Here is a 23,953-nt window from a genome sequence, read left to right as displayed (position 1 = left end):
CCGGACCTGAGTCCAGTCCACCGCGTTAGCCGACGCCTGCAAGGGGACGCACCAGAGTTCTGGAATCTGCCGGACCCTACCCGGAAGCGGAAGCCAGCCGCAACGTCTACCATGAGCTTGCCCCAGACGACGACTCCAATCATTCTTCACCAGCCCCGGGTGCCACCAACCTTCGACGCTTCGCCTGGCGCCGACCCCGAAGAATGGCTGGAGCAGTTCGACCGTGTGGCTATCTTCAACAACTGGGACGATGCCACGAAACTTAGGTACGTCTTCTTCGCCTTGGAGGGACCAGCAAAAGTCTGGTTTGAGAATGAGGAAGCTAACCTCACGAACTGGGAAACCTTCAAGGAGCAGCTTCTAAAGACCTTCACGAACGTCGTGCGAAAGGAGAGAGCCCAGCAGCTGCTACAGTCTCGCATACAACACCCAAACGAGACCGTTGCTGTGTACACTGAGGAAATGAAGCGTCTCTTCCGGCGTGCCGACGCGAGCATGAAGGAAGAAGAGAAGGTGAAGTTGCTTATGCGAGGAGTTAAAGAGCAACTATTTGCCGGCCTGGTTCGCAACCCACTGAAAACCGTCGCGGAATTCGTAGAAGAGGCATCCACAATGGAGAAAACTCTTGACGCCCGAGCCCGCCAGTATGACCGCCAGCAGCGCTTTTTGTCAGCAAGCTGCATGGACACCGCTAACAACGATAACCTGCGGGAGGTTATACGTCAAGTTGTGCGAGAGGAGCTACGACGATTGCTGCCAACGGGAACGCAGCCGCAACTTTCATCGCTCACTGACGTCATCCGGGACGAGGTTCAACAGGCCTTGGGTGTGACGGCGACACCCACGCAGCCTCTGCAGCCCCCAGTCATGACTTACGCCGCAGCTGTGCGCCGTCCTGCACCTCGACAACGGGACCCAAGCCCCTATCGCTCTCAGCCAGCTGCTTTGGACCGCCGCCCACTCGCCCCAACCCGCCCGTCCTACGAGCGACGCGCGCAGCCGAGGAAATGCGACGAGTGGAGAACTCCCGACCAACGCCGCCCACTATGCTTCCACTGTGGCGAAGCCGGTCACGTCCTCCGGCACTGCCCATACAGAAGACTGGGCATCCGAGGGTTCTCTTACGACGCCCCACGACCCCGACCCGCCCAGCGACCAGCCGAAATCGAAGAGTTCTTGCGTCGGGAAGAATACTCAACGCCCAGCCGCCTATCACGTTCCCCGTCGCCATCGCCACCGCGCTTCGTATCTCCTAGCCGAGGTTACGCCGTGCGTGGACGCTCCCCCAGCCCCAGAAGGTTAAACTAAATAAAGCAGCCTCTGGAGGTGAGGTTGCTTCTAAGCGCAATGACAAAGATCCTCCATCGACGAGTACTCAAGACCATGCCTCAACTACGACGACAACGCCGACGACAACACCGACGACGACGACGACGCGGCCAGACTTGAAGCTTTTACCGCTGCCCAGTGAAGTAACGTCGCAGTACGCCCACCGCAGCCTCACTACTCGACGAAGCCGAGATCGGACACCGAAGACAACGTACAATACGAGAACGCGAACAAGCGACCTTGAAGTTACGGTCGACGGTCACGTGGTTACTGCCTTGGTGGACACGGGAGCTGACTACTCTGTCATGAGTGGCCCACTCGCTGTCCGACTCAGGAAGGTAACAACAACCTGGGATGGCCCGCTGATCCGCACCGCAGGTGGCAACCTGATTACGCCGTCAGGACGCTGTACCGCGAGAGTTCCTGTAAATGGGAGAACCTATGCGACAACCTTCCTGATCCTACAGCAATGCTCGAGAGACGTGACTTTGGGGATGGACTTCCTGAACGAACATCGGGCGATCATCGACCTTCGATCTAAGTCGATCAAGCTTTCCACGGAAAAAGCCATACCTGTTGCGACGGGCGCGACTCATCACGTTGCCTTAAACGTCCTTGATGAAGCATTGAGCGTGCCGCCCCGATCAAGTGTTCTCGTCGGCATAGGTACACTGGAGACATCGAAAATGCCGAAGGCGTTATCGAGGGGAACACCCAGTTACTCCTGGATCGAGGATTGGGCGTCGCGAGGGGAGTCGCCGAAATCCGAAATGGCCAAGCTCAGGTGTTGCTAACCAACTTCACGGAAGAATACCGGGATCTAAACAGAGGTACGACTATCGCTTTCCTCGATGAGCTGGCAGACATCACAGACGTATTCGCCCTACCCGACCAACCCGCAGAACCATCTGACCAAGGCCATCAACCCACGTTCGACATCAACCCGGCTTTGACATCAACATCAAAGTCTAAGAGTCTCATAAAATTCCTTTCGCATTTGCAGGAACAGAAAAGTGATTGTCGCACCTGTGGATCTGAGACATGGCTGATACCACGCAGACGTACAAATTATATGCTACAGTCGCTCACGCACAACTTGCCGTGCTTGCTTAACAAATTACTGTCAGCAAATTTTGACTTAAGCGCATGTAATAGAAAACAGACACGTGAAATTTTTTTCTCATCCCAGTTTTTGTGCAGCTAATCGTATTCAATGTATTTTCATTGCCTTTATGTTTTTCGTACTGTATACTTTCTTGTGCTGTATTTTGATGTGTTTGGAATGTGTTTCGATGAGTCAATTTATGTGAAAGTGTTCAGATTTTGTGTTGGCTATATGCTGCTGCCTTGTACGGGCATCAGGCACCCTCAAGCTGCCAATGGCAGCTTTTTTGCCTCATGACCCCCAACGAGTCGTTGGAAATAAAGTTTTGAATTGAATTGAATTACCCCGGAGCAGACAAGACCAAATACGCAGTCTTCCTCAAAGGCACACCGATTGCTTCTCATCAGCATCGAATGTGCGACGAACCCGGCTTGCCAAGCACCGCATTGTCACAGATGAACACGCACGACCACTGCGACAGAGCCCCTACCGCGTATCGCCGCTAGAACGCCAAGCTATTCGCAAGCAAGTTGAGGAAATGCTTCGTGACGCCGTCATACAACCATCGAGGAGCCCCTGGGCAGCACCGGTCGTCCTAGTGAAAACGAAAGACGGCACCCTTCGCTTTTGCGTCGATTACCGCCGCCTGAACAACATTACGAAGAAGGATGTCTACCCCCTCCCCCGCATCGACGATACACTGGACCGGCTGTGCAACGCTTTGTACTTCTCATCGATGGACCTGAAGAGCGGCTACTGGCAAATTGAAGTCGACGAAAGAGATCGCGAGAAGACTGCGTTCATCACGCCAGACGGACTCTTCGAGTTCAAGGTGATGCCATTCGGCCTCTCCTCTGCCCCAGCGACGTTCCAGCGAGTAATGGATACGGTGCTCGCAGGCTTGAAGTGGCAGATTTGCCTAGTCTACTTAGATGACGTTGTTGTCTTCTCCTCAAGCTTTGAAGACCACCTCAGAAGGCTTAGGATAGTGCTGGAAACGATCAAGTCTTCAGGCCTGACACTGAAACCAGAGAAGTGCCACTTCGCCTACGAGGAGCTGCTGTTCCTTGGTCACGTCGTAAGCAAGGATGGAGTTCGCCCAGACCCCCAGAAGACGACTGCGATCGCAGAGTTTCCACAGCCTAATGACAAGAAGGCTATACGCAGATTCCTTGGATTGTGCGCTTATTACCGACGATTCGTCAAGAACTTTTCGCGCATCGCTGAACCTTTCACTCAACTTACCAAGGCTGGCATGCCTTTTAAATGGAAAAGGCCACAAGAGGAAGCTTTCAACGAGCTGAAGCGCCGCTTACAGTCCCCTCCTGTGCTCGGGCACTTTGATGAAAACGCCGAAACCGAAGTTCATACCGATGCAAGCGGGGTGGGCTTAGGAGCGGTCCTCGTTCAGAAAAATGGCAGACAGGAGAAAGTTATCGCGTACGCTAGCCGTTCACTGTCGAGAGCCGAAGCCAACTATTCGACGACAGAGAAAGAATGTCTCGCCATTATTTGGGCCACGTCCAAATTTCGCCCCTACCTATACGGACGACCATTCAAGGTTGTGAGCGATCACCATGCTCTGTGCTGGCTGGCCAATTTGAAAGATCCCTCCGGCCGCCTTGGTCGTTGCAGCCTGCGTCTTCAAGAATTCGACATAACTGTAGTCTACAAATCTGGCCGCAAGCATTCCGATGCAGACTGCTTGTCACGAGCTCCTGTCGACGCAGCACCCGAAGAGGAAGACGACGACGCTTTCTTAGGACTGGTAAGCGCCAGCAGTTTCGCGCAGCAGCAGCACTCGGATCCTGACTTGCAAAGGCTAGTTGATTATCTGAAAGGCAAGACCGCATCGCCTCCCCGAGGGTTCAAGCGGCAACTGTCGTCCTTCGTCCTTCACAATAATGTCCTCCTGAAAAAGAACTTCGCGCCGAACAGGACAGTGCATCTTGTTGTCGTGCCCAAAAATCTCAGCCAAGAAATTATGCAGGCATGTCATGATGAGCCGACTGCAGGACATCTCGGGATTGCTCGCACGTTGCACCGCATCCAGGAGAAGTACTATTGGCCACGGTTAGCTGCCGACGTTTCCCATTACGTGAAAACGTGCCGTGAGTGTCAGTGACGCAAAACACCTCCGACTAGACCAGCCGGACTCCTGAACCCCATACCACCGCCAACTAAGCCCTTTCAGCAAATAGGGATGGACCTCCTCGGCCCCTTTCCGACCTCTTCATCAGGAAACAAGTGGATCATCGTGGCCACCGACTACATGACCCGCTACGCCGAAGCAAAAGCGTTGCCTAGTGGTACCGCAACAGAAGTCGCAAAATTTTTTATCGAACAAATTCTCCTGCGACACGGCGCCCCGGAAGTGCTCATCACAGACAGAGGAACGGCGTTTACAGCGGAGTAGACGCAAGCCATTTTAAACTACTGCCAGACAAGCCATCGGAGGGCCACTGCCTATCATTCACAAACCAACGGACTCACAGAGCGTCTGAACAAGACCATCGCAGTCATGCTCTCCATGTACATCGACACCGAACACAAGACGTGGGACTCCATTCTTCCCTACGTGATCTTCGCTTATAATACTGCCGTCCAGGAGACAACCAGGTTTACCCCATTCCAGCTGGTATACGGCAGGAAGCCCACGACAACACTCGACGCAATGCTCCCGCACGTTTCCGACGAAGACAACCTCGACGTCGCCGCCTACCTTCATCGCGCCGAGGAAGCCCGAAGACTTGCGCGGCTTCGCATTCAAGACCAGCAGCACACCGACGCTCGACGCTACAATCTGCGCCTACGAGACACGCATTACAAGCCAGGTGATCGGGTTTGGATATGGACGCCAGTTCGCCGCCGTGGATTGAGCGAAAAGTTGCTGCGACGCTACTTTGGCCCGTACAGGGTTCTCCGTCGCATCGGTGACCTCGACTATGAAGTCATCCCCGACGCCACGACAGCATCTCAGGGACGCCGCCCACGCCCAGAAGTCGTACATGTCGTACGCCTGAAGCCATATTATGAACTCTAAAGGACTCGAAGTTTCATTTTCCGTGTTTATTTTCATTTTAAAGCATCGAGGCGATGCTTCTTTGGAAGGGGGGTAATGCCACGTATCATTGTAGCGTCCGTTCTTTCGCGCAAGGCCGCAGAAAAGGGGTGTTATCATTTTTGTTCGTGACGCGAGAAGCGACCGGACTTATCTCGATTGTTCACAGCCATGAACAGCTGCATCTACGCGTTTCTAGATTACTCTAGATGATCACGACCTGTTATCTCGAAGTTTCCTTGCCGGCTTTAAACTGAGCGATGCCGCGAGCAGCGGACATTCGTAGATCGACGATTGACGAGCACGCTTGTTGCTTACGCCGCCACCGAGTGATTTAGTTCTTTTGCGGGCGCAACTCAGCCCTAATAAAGAGCTTCGTTTGCAAGTATTTCTGGTGTCTTCCTGACCGCTGGACTGCCGTCACTAAAACGTGACAATATTCATCATCATCGCTCATCTTCTTCGGGGGGTTGGTCGCCACATTTGCGGGTGGCATTAAAGCTCGCTCCATCCTGCGCTCTGTTTCCCGTTTCACAAGTGGTGGAGTGTGCTCTCGATCCCGGCGCCCTCTCCACCGCCACACTGCAGCTACGTTCCGGTCGCCACCTGCTCGTACCATCCGCACCGATGGCTACCGTCAGCGAAAACCCGACTGGTGCTTCCGCTGGGCCCCCCTCTGCCTCGGCACTTCTTCTTCCTCCCAATTCGAACCGTCCAGCCAGCAGTGCTGACTCCAGCCTCCCGGTCCTTCCCAGTCTTCTGGACAGCCCACTTGAGCCATCACCACACTCCAGCGCGAGCCTCCTATTTTTGCTGGTCTTCGTGAGGACGACGTAGAGGACTGGCTCGACCAATACAACTAGGTCAGTGCCTATAATCGTTGGGACTCAGCAATGAAACTTCCCAACATGTCCTTCTACCTCACTGCCGTGGCCAAGACTTGGTTCGTGAACCACAAAGATGCCATCCCGGACTGGGCTCACTTCTCGTCACAGATTGGACAAATTTTTGGCAGATTTGGTGCAAGCCCCGCGTTGTATCAAAAAAATTTGCTGGTGTTTAGCTTTGGTTAAACCTGGTAGGTTGCGTAAGCATCCATAGCGTTCCATTCGGGATCATCACTGGTTGTAGACGATTCGGTTTCGATAGAGGCGCGGTGCGCCCGTCCAGCGGCGTCTTGAGCGCGCCGCTTAGCAAGGCGCTGTTCGCGTTCTTCATCTGTCTCCGAAGCCCGTTGTCGTTTCCTGGCTTCGTCAAGCCGACGTAGCTTCCTTCCTGTTTATCAGGCGGCATAACGACGGAGCCGGCAAGCGAGCGAACGCCCTCCTCTCCCTCTACCTCTCTGGACCGGTCCGCGAACGTCATGTCGTCGCGCCGCCGCTACCCATCGCCTTTCCACCGCTCCTCGTCGCCTCTACGTCCACCATCATTTCAGACCACTGGCCATACGGAAAACTAAATTGTGCAGTTTCCGGAGGTAAAACTGCACCGCATGCCGACCTCTCAATTCCTCCTGCACAGCCATCGAACATGTTAACCGTTGATATCGACGGCACTGTAGTAGTAGCATTGGTAGGTACGGGCGCCGCCATTTCTGTAATTAGTTCTGATTTATGTTCTCGTCTTCGCAAAGTATGCACCCCTTACAGCGGTCCTTCTCTCCGTGCTGCCAATGATGAATCAATGCGTCCTTCCGGATTGTGTACAGCACGGGTTACTATCAACGGCATCCTGCACTACATAGAATTTGTTGTGCTTCCCTGCTGTGCTTATCCCTCATTCTCGGCTGGGGACTTCCTCCACTCTGCGCAAGCTGTAATTACCTGTGGTCCCCCTACTCTGCAAGCTACTTAATCCGACCTTTCTGAAGTTTCTGTCCTGTCTTCTCATCACTTGGTTACCACCGCTGACCATGTACTTTACCCCGGCTGCGAAGATGTCCTCTCTGTTCTTCTGCCCACGTCAACGCTGGGGACGTTTTCGTCACACCAAGGCCCTGTCTTTTCTCAAGGGGCATTTTTCTCGTCGCGTCCCTGCTCCGCTTCACCAATGGGTCTTCACTTCTGACTGCCTTCAACACTACGCCGGAACCCATTCTTCTGCGTCAAGGCACAGCCATCGCTTCTGTGGCTACCACTCAACCTGTAACTGTTCTTTCCTCTGTCCCATCACGCTTCGCTATTTCAACCCCTGCTTCTGCCTCTGCACCTATTTCAGCTGCTATCAGCCCTGGTCTGACCCCGGGTCAAAACGATGAATTGCTTGCCGTCTTGACCAAGCATGCCGCTTCCTTTGATACCCAGACAACAACCTTGAGCCAAACCACCACAGCTAAGCATCGCATTTACACAGATGGTTCGGGCATTATTCGCCGTCGCCCGTATCGTGTGTCTTCTAGCGAGCGCAAAGTTATTCAAGATAACGTAGCCTACATGCTCAAGCGCCGCATCATACACCCTTCTTCGAGTCCTTGGTCTTCGCCTGTTCTGTTGTGCTGGTTCAAAAGAAGGATGGTTCACTACGCTTTTGTGTTGACTATCGCGCCCTGAACAAGATCACTAGAAAAGGTGTTTATCCACTGCCTCGGATTCACGACGCCCTCGACTGTCTCGAAGGTGCACAATTTTTCTCTAGTCTCGACCTAAGATCAGGATACTGGCAAATATCGATGCAGGAGGCCGCCAAAGAAAAAAACAGCTTTCGCCACTCCCGATGGATTATACGAATTCAATGTTATGCCGTTCGGCCTATGGAATGCTCCGGGCACGTTTGAGCGCATAATCGACAGCTTGGTTTAGGTTTGGTTTATGGGGTTTAACGTCCCAAAGCGACTGAGGCTATGAGAGACGCCGTAGTGAAGGGCTCCGGAAATTTCGACCACCTGGGGTTCTTTAACGTGCACAGACATCGCAGAGTACACGGGCCTCTAGAATTTCTCCTCCAAAGAAATTCTAGCCGCCGCGGCCGGGATCGAACCTGCGTCTTTTGGGTCAGCAGCCGAGCACCATAACCGCTGAGCCACCGCGGCGGCCATAGTCGACAGCGTTCTCCGAGGCCTGAAGTGGAAAACGTGTCTATGCTACCTCGACGGCATACTCATTTTCTGTGCGACTCTTTCTGAGCACCTTGTTCGTCTCGATGAAGTATTAAGCGCACTTTCTGAGGCCGGTCTTCAGTTAAACACCAAAAAATGTTGCTTTGCTTCCACTTCTATCAAGGTCCTCGGCCACGTCGTTAGTCGCAAGGGTGTAAAGCCTGATCCAGACAAAGTGGCTGCAGTTTTGCATTTTCCCCGCCCATCGCGCGTTAAAGGCCTGCGCAGTTTTCTGGGGCTAGCATCATACTTCCGGCGCTTCATACGCAACTTTGCCTCTATCGCGGCCCCTTTGCATAAGCTCCTCTGCGCTGGAACGCCTTTTGTTTGGTCTGAGGTGTGTGAGGAGGCTTTTACTGCCTTAAAGAAGGCTCTCACATCTGATCCCACACTGGCCCATTTCGACGAAATGCTCCAACAATTTTACACATGGACGCCAGTGGACACGGCATTGGTGCCGTTCTTCTGCAGCGGCAGCACTCCTCGTGCGAGCAAGTCATCGCCTACGCTAGTCGTACACTGACTGCAGCGGAACAGAACTACACAATCACTGAGCAAGAGTGCATCGCTGTTGTCTGGGCAATTCAGAAATTTCGCCCTTATTTCTACGGCCGACAGTTCACAGTTGTCACTGACCATCATGCCCTGTGCTGGTTGTCCTCGCAGAAAAACTTGTCCGGGCGCCTCGGCCGCTGGATTCTCCGTCTCCAGGAATATAATTTTACCGTCACCTACAAATCGAGAAAGAAACACCAGGACGCCGATGCGCTCTCTCGTGGTTCCCTCGTCCAAACCCAACCTCCGTGCGTGTCTTCCGCATCCTCAAACTGCCAATCTACCTCTCAGACGGCTATCTCAACCTTGACCGCCACAGCCACTGACTTGATGCCCGGTCCCAGTCTTGGCGATCTCGCCTCAGTGCAGCGGGCCGACCCTTACTGCCGGACTCTTATCGACCGTCTGAGTGGTGCTACGCGGTCGCCGAATGCCCGCCTACGTCGCCAACTTGACTCTTTCAAGCTAGTCGACAACATCCTTCTTTGGCAAAATTACAGCCCTTTCGGTGACTCATGGGTGCCTGTCGTACCCCGTTCTCTTCGCCGAGAGGTTTTGCAGGTGTTTCGCGATGACCCCATGCCTGGCCACTTAGGCTTCCAGAAAACTTATGACCGCATCAAGCTCCGTTCCTTTTGGCCTGGCCTCTCAACCGCTGTTGGAAAATATATTGCGTCTTGCATCTCTTGCCAACGTCGTAAACGGAGCACGCCCGCCCCTGCGGGCCTTCTACAGCCCGTCCTTTCTCTCCTTTTGAAACCGTTGGGATTGACCTCTACGGTCCCTTACCATTAACGCCATCGGGCAACCGTTGGACCATTACTCCCGTCGACCACTTAACCAGATACGCTGAAACGACCCCTGTTCCTTCCGGCTCTGCTTCAGAGATCGCCCATTTCTTCCTGAACGCCATCCTTCTGCACCATGGAGCTCCCCGTGTCCTTATTGGTGACCGTGGCAAGTCCTTCCTCTCCAGAATCCTTGCCGAAGTTCTTCACGCTTCCAGAACCGTGCACAAAACTTCTTCAGCCTATTAACCTCAGACCGATGGGCTCACAGAGCGCTTTCATTGCACTTTGTCAGATATGCTAGCCAGGTACATCCAGCCCGATCACACCAACTGGGACACCATGCTTCCCTTCGTTACCTTTGCATGCAATACTGCAGTGCAAAGAACCACCGGCTTCTCCCTATTTTTCGTTGTGTATGGACGTCTACCTACCTTCACCCGAAGCGGCTCTTTTCTCCGCCCCCTCAAACTCTTCCAGACTCTCTCACGAAGAGTTTACTTCTCGTCTTACCTATTGCCGTACCATTGCCCGCCTGAATACCGACGCCTCACAAGCCTCCTGGAAAAGCACCTATGATTTCTTCCACCGTGCAGTCTCTTTTTCCCTGGTTGAGGTACTGTCGTGGACTACAGTGCGTACCCCGGGATTGGGTAAAAAATTCTTGAGACGTTATATCTGTCCGTACACTGTACTCAAACAAACATCCCCGGTGAACTATCACGTTGCCCCTGTCCACCCTGTTAATGACCGTCGTTGCCGAGGTGCCGATATTGTTCATGTTTCCCGCCTAAAACCTTCGCCCGTCGCCTTACTGTGCTATAACCTGCGCCCGGGCCGGTCGCTTTCGTTCGCGAGGGAACATATTTTACAATATGTAAAATAAATCTTCAAGATTGCTAATTCTCCTGACGGCTTCCCTTCGTAGTCTGCCCACCTCATCCTCAAGCGGCGAAGACCCCGGTCACGATTCCCGATCACATCAGCGCCGCCGCCGCCGCTAGGTGGCTACTCCGCCGGTCCACGGGACAGAGCAGCGCGGGAGAAGCGCCGCATTCATCACTGGCGAAGGGGAATATATTGCCACCAAGTACGTTACAATATGCCTTTGTTCACGGGGACGCCGTCGCCAGATGCCGTCCCACGCCACCGTTTTTTGCGTCCCCTCCGAACCACAACGCCTTTGGTCGAGGTAGCTCGATGGCACCTGCTTGGCTCGTCTGTTACCGCTGGCTGGGCCTCCGATCACAACAATTGGCAGATTCGTGTCAAGTGTGTATACCCCCCGTAAAAACCTACAAATTCACTCTCAAGCCGGCCGGAGCCCACATCAAGCAAGATTCTCGTCAGCCTCCGACGATTCAATAGTCAAGCACCAAAACTGCTAGTTGAACACTGCGGAATCAGGCCAGAACCCGCTTTTAAGCAAAATATCTGCCTCCTGCTCTCAAAAATGCCGGATCTCCTTCCGCCTCTGAGTCACCAGCGGATCGGACCATCACGTTCGGTTTAAAGTCGGTGGTTAGTTAGTTAGTTAGTTATATTGATTTTTATGGCGCAAAAGCAACTGAGGCTATGATGCGCCAAACACAAGGTTAGAGTTTTTGTTAATGGTGAAGCTTTTTAAAAATACTTAGAGTTTGTGTAAAACGTTGGCTTCCTTGATAAATCTAAAAATACATGAAATGTCAATCAGTGCTCGATCACCTAAGAGTAGCGTGGGGTGTAATGGGATGCTTTCCCTGTAAAATGTTGTGAAATATTTCTTTCTTAGTTCTTCTAGTTTTATGCATGAAATTAAAATGTGGTTCACTGTGAGTTCAGCCCCACACATTTCACAGAGAGGTTTGTTTTGTTTGGCTAGCAGAAAGTTGTGCGTGAGGTGGGTGTGTCCAATGCGGAGCCGACATAAAATAACTTCGGTAAAACGTTCTTGATGCCTACATGATTGCCATTCCCCTAAAATTGGCTTCACAGAATGTAATTTGTTGTTTACGTGATCTTTCCATGCGGCCTGCCACTTATTTCTGAGTTTACTGTTGATAAACTTTAAGCAATCCCTGTGCGGTATGTTCACTTGCTTTATTTGGCCATTCCGGGCTTGTGCAGCGCATACATCTGCTTTCTCATTACCTACGATTCCAACATGGCTAGGAACCCAGCAGAATTTAATGTTATGGTTTTGTTTTGTGATTTTAACAATGTTATGTATGATGTTACCTATTATGGGTTCAGCAGCATTTCTGGAGTGCAGTGCTTTGAGCATACTCAGGGAATCGGTGTAAATGATGCTATTTTTGATATTCTCTCTTACTATTTTTTCCACAGCTACAAAGATGGCATAACACTCAGCAGTAAAAACCGATGCGCATTCTGGTAGTCGCATTATCTGTTTGTTTTTTCCTTGGATTACTGCACTTCCAACGTGACTTTCTGTTTTTAAGCCATCGGTATAAAATTCAATGTAAGTGTCATACTTTTCTTGTAGTGCAAAGAATTCCTGCAATATGTACTCATTTGGCGTTTGCTTTTTATCTAAATGTGTCATTGTGAGGTCACATACTGAAGGCAGGCTGTACCATGGTGGTAAATATTCATTCCTTTGTGCAATATTCGGTAGGGCATCTAGTACTGTTAGCTCTTCACATTTATCTTCAAAGCGCAGCAGTAATGGTCTGATAGAATGTGGTTTGTTGATGAATAATCTTTTAGATGGGCGCTTGGTGACAACTGGATGGCTGAGATGTTTCGGAAGAGAACGGATTTTTAAGACATATGAGCATCTAAGGGCAATTCTTCGATCCTCAAGAGCGGCTTCATTAGTTTCGACGTAAAGGATGGCTACTGGTGATGTTCTGTATGCTCCAGATGATAGGCGCAGACCAAGATTATGAATGGGGTCTAATCTTTTTAAGTAGGATGCTCTTGCCGAACCATATATTATGCACCCGTAGTCCAGCTTGGAGCGCACCAGAGAGCGATATATTTGTAAAAGGCTTGCTCTATCGGACCCCCACCGCTTCCGTGAGAGCACTTTTAAGATATTGAGGGCTTGAGAAGCTTGCTTTTTAAGGTTGTTAATGTGTGGTAGAAATGTGAGTTTCTTGTCGAAAGTTACGCCTAAAAATTTGTGTTCTTGTTTAATTAGTAGCGCAGTGTGATTCAAGTATAGATTGGGATCGACCTGTAGGCCTCGTCGCAATGAAAAAAGAACAGCTACTGTTTTTTGAGGAGAAAATTTAAACCCATTTCTGTCTTCCCAAGCACCTAGTTTATTTAGTGTGATTTGTATTTGTCTCTCACAGGTTGATATGCTAGAGGACGTGCATGCTATTTGTAGGTCATCTACATAAACTGAATACATTATGGACTTGGGTATTACTTTAGCTAAGGAATTCATTTTTACTATGAAGAGTGTCGTGCTTAGAATGCACCCCTGGGGTACGCCGTTCTCTTGGGTGAAAGTCGTGGAGAGAGTTGCTCCTAGGCGGACTCGGAATGTGCGGTTAGCCAGGAAGTCGTTCAAGCAGTTCAACATCCTGCCGCGGATACCTAGCTCTGCTAGGTCACGGAGGATGCCGAACTTCCACGTAGTATCGTAGGCCTTCTCCAAGTCGAAGAAGACCCCAATACAGTGCTGCTTGTGGATGAACGCCTCCCGGATGGTGTTTTCTAGACGGACAAGGTGATCTGTGGTCGAGCATGCTTTTTTAAACCCACATTGGTGTGTATCTAATAGTTGCCGAGATTCAAGTATGAAGGTCAATCTAATGTTTATTACACTTTCGAAAGATTTAGCAATGCAGCTGGTGAGGGCTATTGGTCTGTAACTGCTAGGACTTGTTGGTGGTTTTCCGGGTTTGAGAAAAGGTATTATGACTGCTTTTTTCCACTCGTCAGGTATATTTCCAGTTATCCAGATTTTATTAAAGAATTTTAACAGTGCCTCTACAGCAGCCTCGGAGAGATGTGCAAGCATAGCGTAATGCACGTTGTCTGGTCCCGGTGCTGTCTTTTTGCCAGAAGATAGTACCTTATTTAATTCTTGTAGTGTGAGAGGCTGGTTGTAATCCTCATGTACACCTGCTCCAGATGGGAATTTTTGTTTTTCAGTTATTGCTTTGTGTTTCTGAAATGTGTTTGTGTAGTTGGATGAGCTTGAGATCTCAGCAAAATGCTCGCCCAGTATGTTGGCCTGTTCTTCTAAAGATGTTTGTGTCCCGGGTGCTGTCAAGAGAGGAAGTGTGAAAGGGGTATGGTCACCAGTAAATTTACGAACTTTTTCCCACATTTTCTTTGATGTTACTGAACTATTTATTGAGGAGACATATTTCTGCCAAGAGGTTTTCTCTGCATTTCTTCGCACATACCGCGCTCTGGCTTTTGCCTTCTTAAAGGTAAGTAGGTTCTCTGCTGTGGGATATCGACGCAGAGCGCTCCAGGCTTTGTTTTGTTGTTTTTTTGCTAATGTGCATTCTTTTGTCCACCACACTTTGTGTTTCTTTTGTGCAAGTCCTGTTGTTTGTGGTATAGCGAGTGTTGCGGCCGATATTATGCATTCAGTAAACTTCTCATTAATTTCATCTGTGCTAAGGTCGTCACAAAATTCCTTTTCCAGAGTGGCACTTTTTGTAAAAAGTGACCAGTCGGCGAGCTGAATTTTCCAGCGCCGTGGCCTTGTGGGGATGATTGGAGTGGACGATGAGAGCCTGATGACGGTAGGTAGGTGATCGCTGCCCATGGGGTCATTTAAAACATCCCATTTAAAATCGTTAAAAAGTAATGGTGATGCGAAAGCTAAATCGAGAGAGCTCATTTTTGCTGAGCTTGGACAGCAATATGTGGCTTTTCCCGTATTTAAAAGACAGATATTATTGGAGAGGATAAAATCTTCGATTATTTGGCCCCTCGAGTCACAGCGTTCGCTTCCCCAGAACGGTGAGTGAGCATTAAAATCGCCAACTACCAGGAATGGCTCCGGTAGTTCATTTATCAAGCCTTCTAAATCTTGTATTGTTAATGTCATGTGCGGGGGAAGATATAGAGAACATATAGTTATGGTTTTGTAGCTCACGACGCTAACCGCAACCGCTTCCAGTTTTGTGTTAAGATTGATTTTTTTAGCAGGGACGCCGCTCTGAGTGACGATTGCGACGCCTCCTGAGAGTCTGTTAGCATGCTCGTGATCACGTCGGAATGTTTGATAATGTCTCAGGATATTCGTATGTTGTGGACCGAGGTTGGTTTCCTGAAGACATAAAGCTACAGGAAACATTGAGCCAAGAAAATGTGTGATATCATTGTAATTCCTGAGCAATCCTCTACAGTTCCATTGAAGTAGGAAAGTCATGTTTATATTTTTGAGTGAGGATTGAAGGGATTTACTTGTTTTCTGGGCCCGTTATTGGGGTCCTGTCTATTCTTCGCTCAAGAGAGCGGTTCCGCCGCTGCAAAGCGGGCGGATCGGGAGTTACCTCCATCACCTCACTAGAGGTGCTGGTGGACCGCGGGGAAGCCGCGGATGTGTTAGTGTCAGGCCTCCCCCGACGGGGGGAAGTCCTGCTGGGTGCCGACCCGTGAGCCGGCGCTCCCTGCTTTGGGGATGGCAGAGCAGCATTCGCTGTCTCTGCCTGGGGCGCAGATGGCTCTGCCATAGCCTCGGTGGAAGTGGCCTGGACAGATGCCGGAGTGCTGTGTGGTGTGCCGCCCCTGCGCACCACATCAGCAAAGTTTGTTTTTGTGGAAAAGTTGAAGCTGTTCTTTGCGTAAAAGAGTCTTCGCGCTTCCTTAAATGTGATGTTCTGTTTGGTTTTCATTGTAACGATTTCTTTCTCGTTTTTCCACGAGGGACACGACCTTGAATAGGCGGGATGATCGCCTTCACAGTTTGCGCAGCGAAGTGCTGCTCCTTGACAGTTGTCGAAAGCGTGTTCTTTTGAGGCACATTTAGCGCAAGTTTCGCGGCCACGGCAGCTTTGAGACCCATGACCGTACCTCTGACATTTGAAACACCGGCGTGGATTTGGGATATAATGCCTGACATTTATTTTGAGGTAGCCTGCTTCTATGGATTCTGGGAGTGTGCTCGAGTTGAAAGTCAGTACTAAGTGCTTTGTAGGTATCTCTTTGTTGTCTTTCCTTATTTTGATTCGATATACACTTACAACATTCTGTTCTCTGAGGCCATCAAGCATTTCTTCCTCGGTCAAGTCAATGAAATCTGATTCAGATATCACACCACGGACGGTGTTGAGAGATCGGTGTGCTGTGATTGATACAGGGATTTCCCCGATGGATACTAGGTTGGAAAGTTTTGTATATTGGGCAATGTCTCTGAGTTCAAGGAGCAGGTCACCACTAGGCATTTTAGAGACTTTGTACACGGGACCCAAGGCATCAGTTAGACTTTTTGACACTAAGAAAGGGGACATCATTCTTGCGGTTTTTTCCGTTTCTTCACAATGAAGAACGTGGAACTTTGGAAATGATTTTGGTTTTTGGAAAAACTCTGCGGTTGCTTCGTTCCGCCCTCTTTTGTGAGGGCGATCTGGTTTGGAAAAAGGGGGAGCCATGAAAAATATGTGTTGTTCGGCCATGGTGCCAGCCACCCACCATGGAGCCCAACGAGGGGACGCGACAGGAACTCGCAAGCGAGCCCTGCCCACGCCAGCTGTACACCTTAACTATAACCTAATATGACTCAACTCGGGATAGTTGGTCACACACGGTTAACCCTCGCCGCCAGGAAAAAGAGGAAAAAACAAAGAAAATAGGAGGAGACAGGAGAGTTGTAAGAAAGAGATAGGAAAGTGAAAGATAGAGGGGAGGACAGGAAAAGGCGACTGCCGATTTCCCCCGGTCGGGTCAGGCCGGAGGTGCCGTCTACAGGAAGCTGGGGCCAAAGTGGTGTGTTGCCTCCGCCGAGGGGCCTTAAGGGTCCAAACGCTCGGCATCGGCTCAACCACCAGGATCCCCTTTTCCCCGGACACGGCGATGCCACGCACGGCTAAGCGCGGATGCTCGGGTCCGTGGTGACGCATTGTTCACCATCAGCCGCCGCGGTGGCTCAGTGGCTATGGTGCTCGGCTGCTGGCCCGAAAGACGCGGGTTCGATCCCGGCCGCGCCGGCTGAATTTCTTTGGAGGAGAAGTTCGAGGCCTGTGTACTGTGCGATGTCAGTGCACGTTAAAGAACCCCAGGTGGTCGAAATTTCCGGAGCCCTCCACTACGGCGTCTCTCATAGCCTTAGTCGCTTTGGGACGTTAAACCCCATAAATAAACAAACAAGCATTGTTCACCATCATCCCCCTGCGGGGATGTCCCTGCGGATGCTCGGGTTAACCCCGTGGTGTCGCCACTCACCAACGTCTGCATGCTGCAGACGCCTCCCTGCGGGGATAAAGTCGGTGGGGTCATACATTTCCCTCAGGTGAAGTCATTTGGCAGAAATCTTAACGTCCTGCCAGGTAGAACTGTCAGGCTCTCGAGCTGTACTTGCAGTGTCGTCGTCTTCGTCACCTACCCGTGTTGAAGAATGTTAAATTGCCAGTCTCTGGTGCTGTGGATCGAATACGTGGTTTTCGTCATTTTCCATCCGTGCACGTGGAAGCGCCAGCAGGCGAGCATGCATCAAGCCACGCGAAATGACGGGAGATTAAAAGCAGTGAAATTCAGTGATAAGTCCGAATGTGACCGCAATGTCATCGAGGAAAGGTGACTAAGCGACCTACAAACTTTCCTTGCTCTGAGTCTTTTCTGTGCTTAGCGCTTATTGTAATTGTCGTGGTAAATGCTGCTGAATAAATTTCTAAATATTCTTGGCATATATTGTTTTTTAGACAGGCACAATGCACTGGATCATTTCCCTAGTGCATATACATCGCAATGAAATGTTGCAAATGCAGGCCACCTGTATGCACGCAGTGCGTGCCAGAAGTAAAGGATGAGTGATATTTTCAGTCTCATATCGAAGCTGTCACGGTTTTGTCTCACGTATTAGCTCTGTCTCACACGCACGCGCACACGCACACACGCAGGCACACACACGCACGCAGGCACAAGCAGGCACACACCCCAGACAGCAGCCCATAACATCTAGCCTGTCGCCCAATAGTGCCTTAGCGGCTAGTCATATACACTTTACTCAGTAATGTCGCCAAAAGTAGCCCGCTAGAAAAAATCACTCGTGTTTGAATCAATTTTTTATGACTGTGAGGAAGGGTTGACAATGTGAGGGCCAGATAATTTTTTTAAATGAGCACGAAGGAGAGGGACGGCCCCTGAGGTGAGGGAGCAAAATGAGGGTAAGGGAGCTACAGTAATATTGAGGGCATTTTCATGGTCACATCGTCATGTGACCATGACGATGTTTCGTGTCTGAGCGAAAACCGAGACCGGTCAGCAAGTAGTCCGGGACTAGAAAATCAAATACGGCCAGTAGCTATACGTAGGCTTTACATTGTCGCCACAGTTGCTATGGCAACGAGTGATGCACAGGCAAGATTTTTTTCTCGACATTCGCATCACAGTTGTGGCGACGAGCGGTGCACAAGCAAGATTTTTGCTCGGTTCTGACGGTCGTACGACAGCTTTCACAGCAAAAGGAACGCGATGGCCAAGCCGCAAAGATAAGCCACCACTGCTGACTTTCAGCACATAATGCAGTTTTCTCATCAGACTTTTTTCATGCAGTAGCTCTTCATGCGGCCAGGGGGCTGGCGTTACAAGAAGACCGTGAAACCGAGCTAAAACAAAGCTATAATATCAGTACTACAAATTCCACACATCCTTTTTTTTCAGCTAGAAAGAACGGAATCACATTTTTAATGCCCAGATAATGCTTTACTTTTGTCGTTAAAATATAAAATAGTTTTCATTTGCACTGTAGCTTACTGTAGCTGTGCCTCCATTCCCAGGGGTCCTTCTAATCGCACTTTTACAGTTGATGCCACTAGCAACAGTTTGTGGCACGCTTTTGGTCCTTTCTAGCACTACCAGTGGATGGGCCGCCGCGGTGGCTCAGTGGCTATGGTGCTCGGCTGCTGGCCTGAAAGACGCGGGTTCGATCCCGGCCGCGGCGGCTGAATTTCTTTGGAGGAGAAATTCGAGGCCCGTGTACTGTGCGATGTCGGTGCACGTTAAAGAACCCCAGGTGGTCGAAATTTCCGGAGCCCTCCACTACGGCGTCTCTCATAGCCTTAGTCGCTTTGGGACGTTAAACCCCATAAACCAACCAAACCAACCAGTGGATGGATCTTGTCGCTTCGCAGAAACGCTGGCTCCCACCATCTACTTCTCTGGTGTCGCGCCAAGTCGGGTTCCCCCTATCTGCTTCTTATCTTAGGCAACGCCATGTACCCTGTCCTCGCGCCAGCTGCGTCGTCAGGTTACTCGAAAGCTCGACGCAGGGGGGACTGGGGCTCTGTAAAACAGCTGTAGCCGTAAAAAATGGAAGATATATAGGGTACAAATGTTACCGCCGCCTCCTAGACTGACGCATGAATCCCCCTCACCTACCCCTTTGAGGCTAACTGCACCAAAATTTCGATCAGCGGTTCTTTGCTGAACCTTACGGATGAAAAATAGCTAAGATGAGGAAGCATGTGTGCACTATTTCGAGCCCCAACTTTCGAGGGCATGATATTTTATAAAGCGCTCATGGGAGACAAGGTAGTCTTTTCCAGGACAGCTCTCTGGTATGGGCCTTTTTTGCTCGTTCAAAAGCGTTGTTTTTCGTGTGTGCCTTCGTGAACCTGCATCGAAGGCATGTGCATTCGGGAGGCTTAGGGCCCACGCGGTGTGTGCGCGGAATTCAAGCGGTCAAATCCTGCTGTTTGGGGAAGTCTGCATGGACTAGACGACTTGCGAGTTGATTGACTTAAATCCAAACGATTTCCTCGACGTAGCACACAGGAACAACATGTGCAAACAAATCGCAGACAATGGGCTGCTTCGGAGCCCCATTCACACGCGTCTCAACTATACAGACTCTGAGTTCTCACCAAACTTGTGCCCGTAATCTTACACAATGGCGTTTCAGAAAAACTAGAGAGAGTGTTTACTACATTCAAATCAGAGCGAAAACACGGATTTGTTCTACGACGACGGTGAGCAGGCAGAGCCACAGGACGGAGCAGATGGCAGTTGATGAAGACGACGCTCTCCAATGCACAGCGCGAGAGTGTGGTGCAGACACACGAGGCGGCGTAGCATATAGTGGTCCCGCTGAGCGGCCCTTAAAGAAGACCTGTACGTGCAGCCGCGGGCTCGACTCCCAGTCGTGGGTATTGATTCAGTTTCTTTTTCATGGTTTGACCTCTAACTCAACTGAAGGCGAAAACCAGGCACCCGGAGATCGAAGGTCTTGTAGTGGAGCTTTCGCTTCAAAAGAAGTGGTGATCCGGGCCTTTTCGGTGGTGCATGCACCTATCTGGACGTCAGGAAAGACTCTCTCTCTCTCTCGTTTGACGCTTCAAGCCCCGTCAGGCATTGCGTGAGGTGCGAGCAGCGATAAAACACGAATATCTTCCGTGAGCACCTTACAAAACGTGCTCACATCACTTCAGGAGGTTAAAATTTTTTGTGTTTGGCGCAACACCCTCATTGTTTCGGCGCAGTGCCCATCCTGCCAGAGGAGCTGCGTCGCCGGGGTTCGAACGGGACGCAGCCGCTGGGCATGCTGCTCGCGTCCAAGGCATTCGTCGAGCTGCTCGTCAACCCGCTCGTTGGAGCATGGACAACCCGGTGAGCAGGGCGGACGAGGCCTGTCTCTTTTTGTAAGTAAACGTATTCCCATTCCACTTCCAGCACCTCGCTACCAATTGTGAACTGCCCTTCCGTTGCAAGACTGTTGAACATTACTTTGGTTTCATACGCGCTATTTTTTAGTAGAGGCGTATCTGATCGCCACATCGCGCAATCCATGCGTTGCAAAACCTTCGGTGGCGTTACACCAGGTAGAACTGGAATATCTTGAGAGTACTGCTGCAGTGCAATGAGGCTAATGCGCACGTGTGGTTTGGTTTGCTGTTTCTGTTGGTTTGTTGTTCCATGCTTTGTGCGCCTGTGCGTACTTGGTTGAAGCCTTTACAAGCACGAGGTTTCCTAATAAAACTTCAGTTGATAGTCAGCGCTTGTTTTATTGCGTGTTTCTTCCCCCTGTCTTCCTTTTTCGCGCTGTACATAATGTTGCACGTTCACCAACTCGCCCAGTTTGCGGTTCTGCTTTTTTCATCCACCGTCCTGCTCTGCATGTCTAACTGACTGAGCATGCTTTACAGTTCTTTTCCTGAGTCAATTGGCAAGGCAATGTCATCCGCAAATCGCATATTACTTAGGTATTTTCCATCAACTCTTAATTCCAACTGTTTCTAGCACACGCCTCGGAACACCTGTAAACAGGCTGTTAATAGCACTGGCGAGATGTCTCCCTGCGTGACACCCTTCTTTATTGGAATGTTATTGTATGGTAGCTCTTCACTCGCTATAGATATATTCCATTATTTCCACATGAGGCTCTTCTTCACCCTGATTCCGCAATGGCTGCATGACTGCTGAGGTTCCCACTGAGTCAGACGCTTTCTCGTAATAAATGAAGCCTATGTATAGGGGCTGGCAATATTCTACGCATTTATCACCTGATTTAAAGTGCGAATATGATCTATTGTCAAGTATCTTTTACGAAAGCCTGCCTGATCATTTGGTTGACTTATGGTTTAGGGTTAAGCAAGTTGTGACAAGCCTTGCCGCGATTCTGCGCCATCCTCTGAAGCGTACGGATACATGCTGCCGCGAATGTTTGGAGTGTTTGTTTGTTCATTTTTTCAAAGCTGCCGGCACGCCGCTTTATCGCTTTGTTTGGGAGGCAAGACGCGCCTAGATTTATCTCGATTGATTGCATCCAGGCGGAGCCAACTCTACGTTGTTCCAGAGCGTTCTAGTAACTTTTCAGCTTTATCTCGAAAGGTCGATACCAGCTTTAAAAAGAGCACGGCCGAGAGCAGTGGGGATTCTGTTCGACGACAGCCGAGCACGCTTGTTGCTAAGCCGCCGCCGAGTGATCAATTTCTTTGTGGGCGCAAGTCAGCCCAAATAAAGAGTTTCGTTTAGAAGCGATTCTCGCTGTTTCCCTGTTCACCGGACTGCAGTCACCACTGCGTGACACCTCGTGGAGGTGCTGACCTGCTATCCAGCTATGCCCCTCACGATGGAACCTGGTGCACAGCGAACGCCTGTCGTGCTTCGCCGGCCCCGTGAGCGACGGACGTTTTGTGGAGAACCACAAGAAGATGTAGAAGACCCTGCCAGAACGTGGTTTGAAAACCACGAATCTTCCCTCACGACCTGGGCGACCTTCAAAATCAGCTGCTGGGTATGTTTACTAACGTCATACGTAAGGAAAGAGCTCAGCTGCTTCTACAATCACGCATCCAACACCCGAATGAGACTGCGACCGCGTACGTAGAGGACATGAAGCTCCTTTTTCGACGTGTCGATCCTGACATGGCAGAGGAGAAGGTGGAGCTTTTGATGCGTGGTGCTAAAGAGGCACTTTTCGGTGGTGTGACCCGCAATCCACCGAATACGTTCGCGGAATTCACCATTGAAGCAGCCGCCATTGAGAAAACCTTGGAAGCACGAGCCCGTCATTTTCCTTGACAGCCCCAAGTGACCACGACTGTCCTCTCGGATGGCACAGCATTCGGAGGCAACCTGCGGGATGTTATCCGCGAAATTGTACGGGAAAAGCTGCGTCGCCTGCTAGCATCTTCCAACCAGCCTCAAGTAGCAACCCTTGAGGAAATCGTACGTGAAGAAGTGCAGCATGCGCTTGGCACCCCGTCATCTTCGCCTCCAGCTGAAGATCCAGCCTTAACCTTACGCCGCTGCACTACGCAGTCCTCAGCCCCAACGCAAGAGCCAAAGTCGGCCTCTTCGACGTGAACCACCTGTTCCCGAACGCCGCCCCCCTGCCCCCGCCCCCCTGCCCCCGCCCGCCCAGCCTACGGACGACGCCCAAGCCTCAGGAAGTGTGACGCTTGGAGGACTTCGAACAACCGCCCGCTGTGCTTATATTGCGGCGAAGCCGGTCATATACTTCGCCACTGCCCGTGCAGACGCATTGGCCTGCGCGGTTTCGCCATCGACGCCACACGACCATTCCCCGGCCAGTGACCACGAGAAATCGACGACTACCTGCACAGAGGGGAGTGCGTGTCGTCAAACCGTCTTTCGCGCTCGCGGTCGCCGTCCACCGCACGTTTTGCATCACCGGGCCGCAGCTACGCCGCGGCTGTCCGAGGAAGGTCCCCTAGCCCCGTAGGGGAAACTGAGCAAAGCAACCTGTGGAGGTCAGGTTCCTTGCCGACGAAACGACGAAAATCCTCCAGCGACTACGCCGTATGTGGATGTCGCACCCACTACGCTGACGCCGCGTACAATGACAACCTCGACCACGACGCCAACCACCTGCAAATCGACGCCGTCATCAAGAAAGCTTCGACCACACGCCCCACCCACAATTCACATACCCGGAGAAGCCGTGACCCGACGCCGAGGACGACGTGCAACGCCAGAGTCAGGACATCCGAGTTAGAAGTGGTTATCGACGGCCGGAAAGTCACCGCTCTAGTCGACACAGGAGCTGATTATTCAGTGATTAATGGACAATTCGCTGCGCATCTGAGGAAAGTAACGACCGCTTGGGACGGCCCGCAAATTCGCACCGCAGGGGGCCTCTCATTACGCCATCAGGACGATGCTCAGTGCCAGTGACTTTCAAGGGCCATACCTATCCCGCCACCTTCGTAGTGCTACGGCAATGTTCCCGCGAAGTGATCTTGGGAATGGATTTCCTTAATGTGCATCAGGCCATCACCGACCTGCGATCCAAGCTGATCACTCTTTCCACGGACGAGGTCATCCCGTCGATGAGGACTCCAGAACATCACGTTGCACTTAGTGTCCTGGAGGAAAAACTGAGTGTCCCAACCCGCTCAAGAGTCATCGTAACCGTAGGCGCC

At 51.0% G+C, this 23,953-nt stretch overlaps 1 protein-coding gene across 1 annotated transcript in view; it reads left to right on the top strand.

Annotated features, from left to right (window-relative positions):
- The window catches only part of LOC149349098 (putative vesicular acetylcholine transporter-B), a 125,686-nt gene extending 102,581 nt beyond the window's left edge, over positions 1–23,105 (top strand). The window contains exons 3-4 of the mRNA XM_089578048.1: positions 20,549–20,675; positions 23,048–23,105. Of these exons, the coding sequence (XP_089434174.1) occupies positions 20,549–20,675; positions 23,048–23,105 (185 nt within the window). The remainder of the gene's footprint in view (positions 1–20,548; positions 20,676–23,047) is intronic.
- Positions 23,106–23,953: the final 848 nt, after the last annotated feature.

The sequence above is a fragment of the Amblyomma mixtum genome, chromosome 3, assembly GCF_055824585.1.
Source record: "Amblyomma mixtum isolate Tamu chromosome 3, ASM5582458v1, whole genome shotgun sequence".
NCBI classification, from domain to species: Eukaryota; Metazoa; Arthropoda; class Arachnida; order Ixodida; family Ixodidae; genus Amblyomma; species Amblyomma mixtum.
Note: the sequence above shows the minus strand (reverse complement) of the source record. Positions and strands in the feature narration are given on the sequence as shown.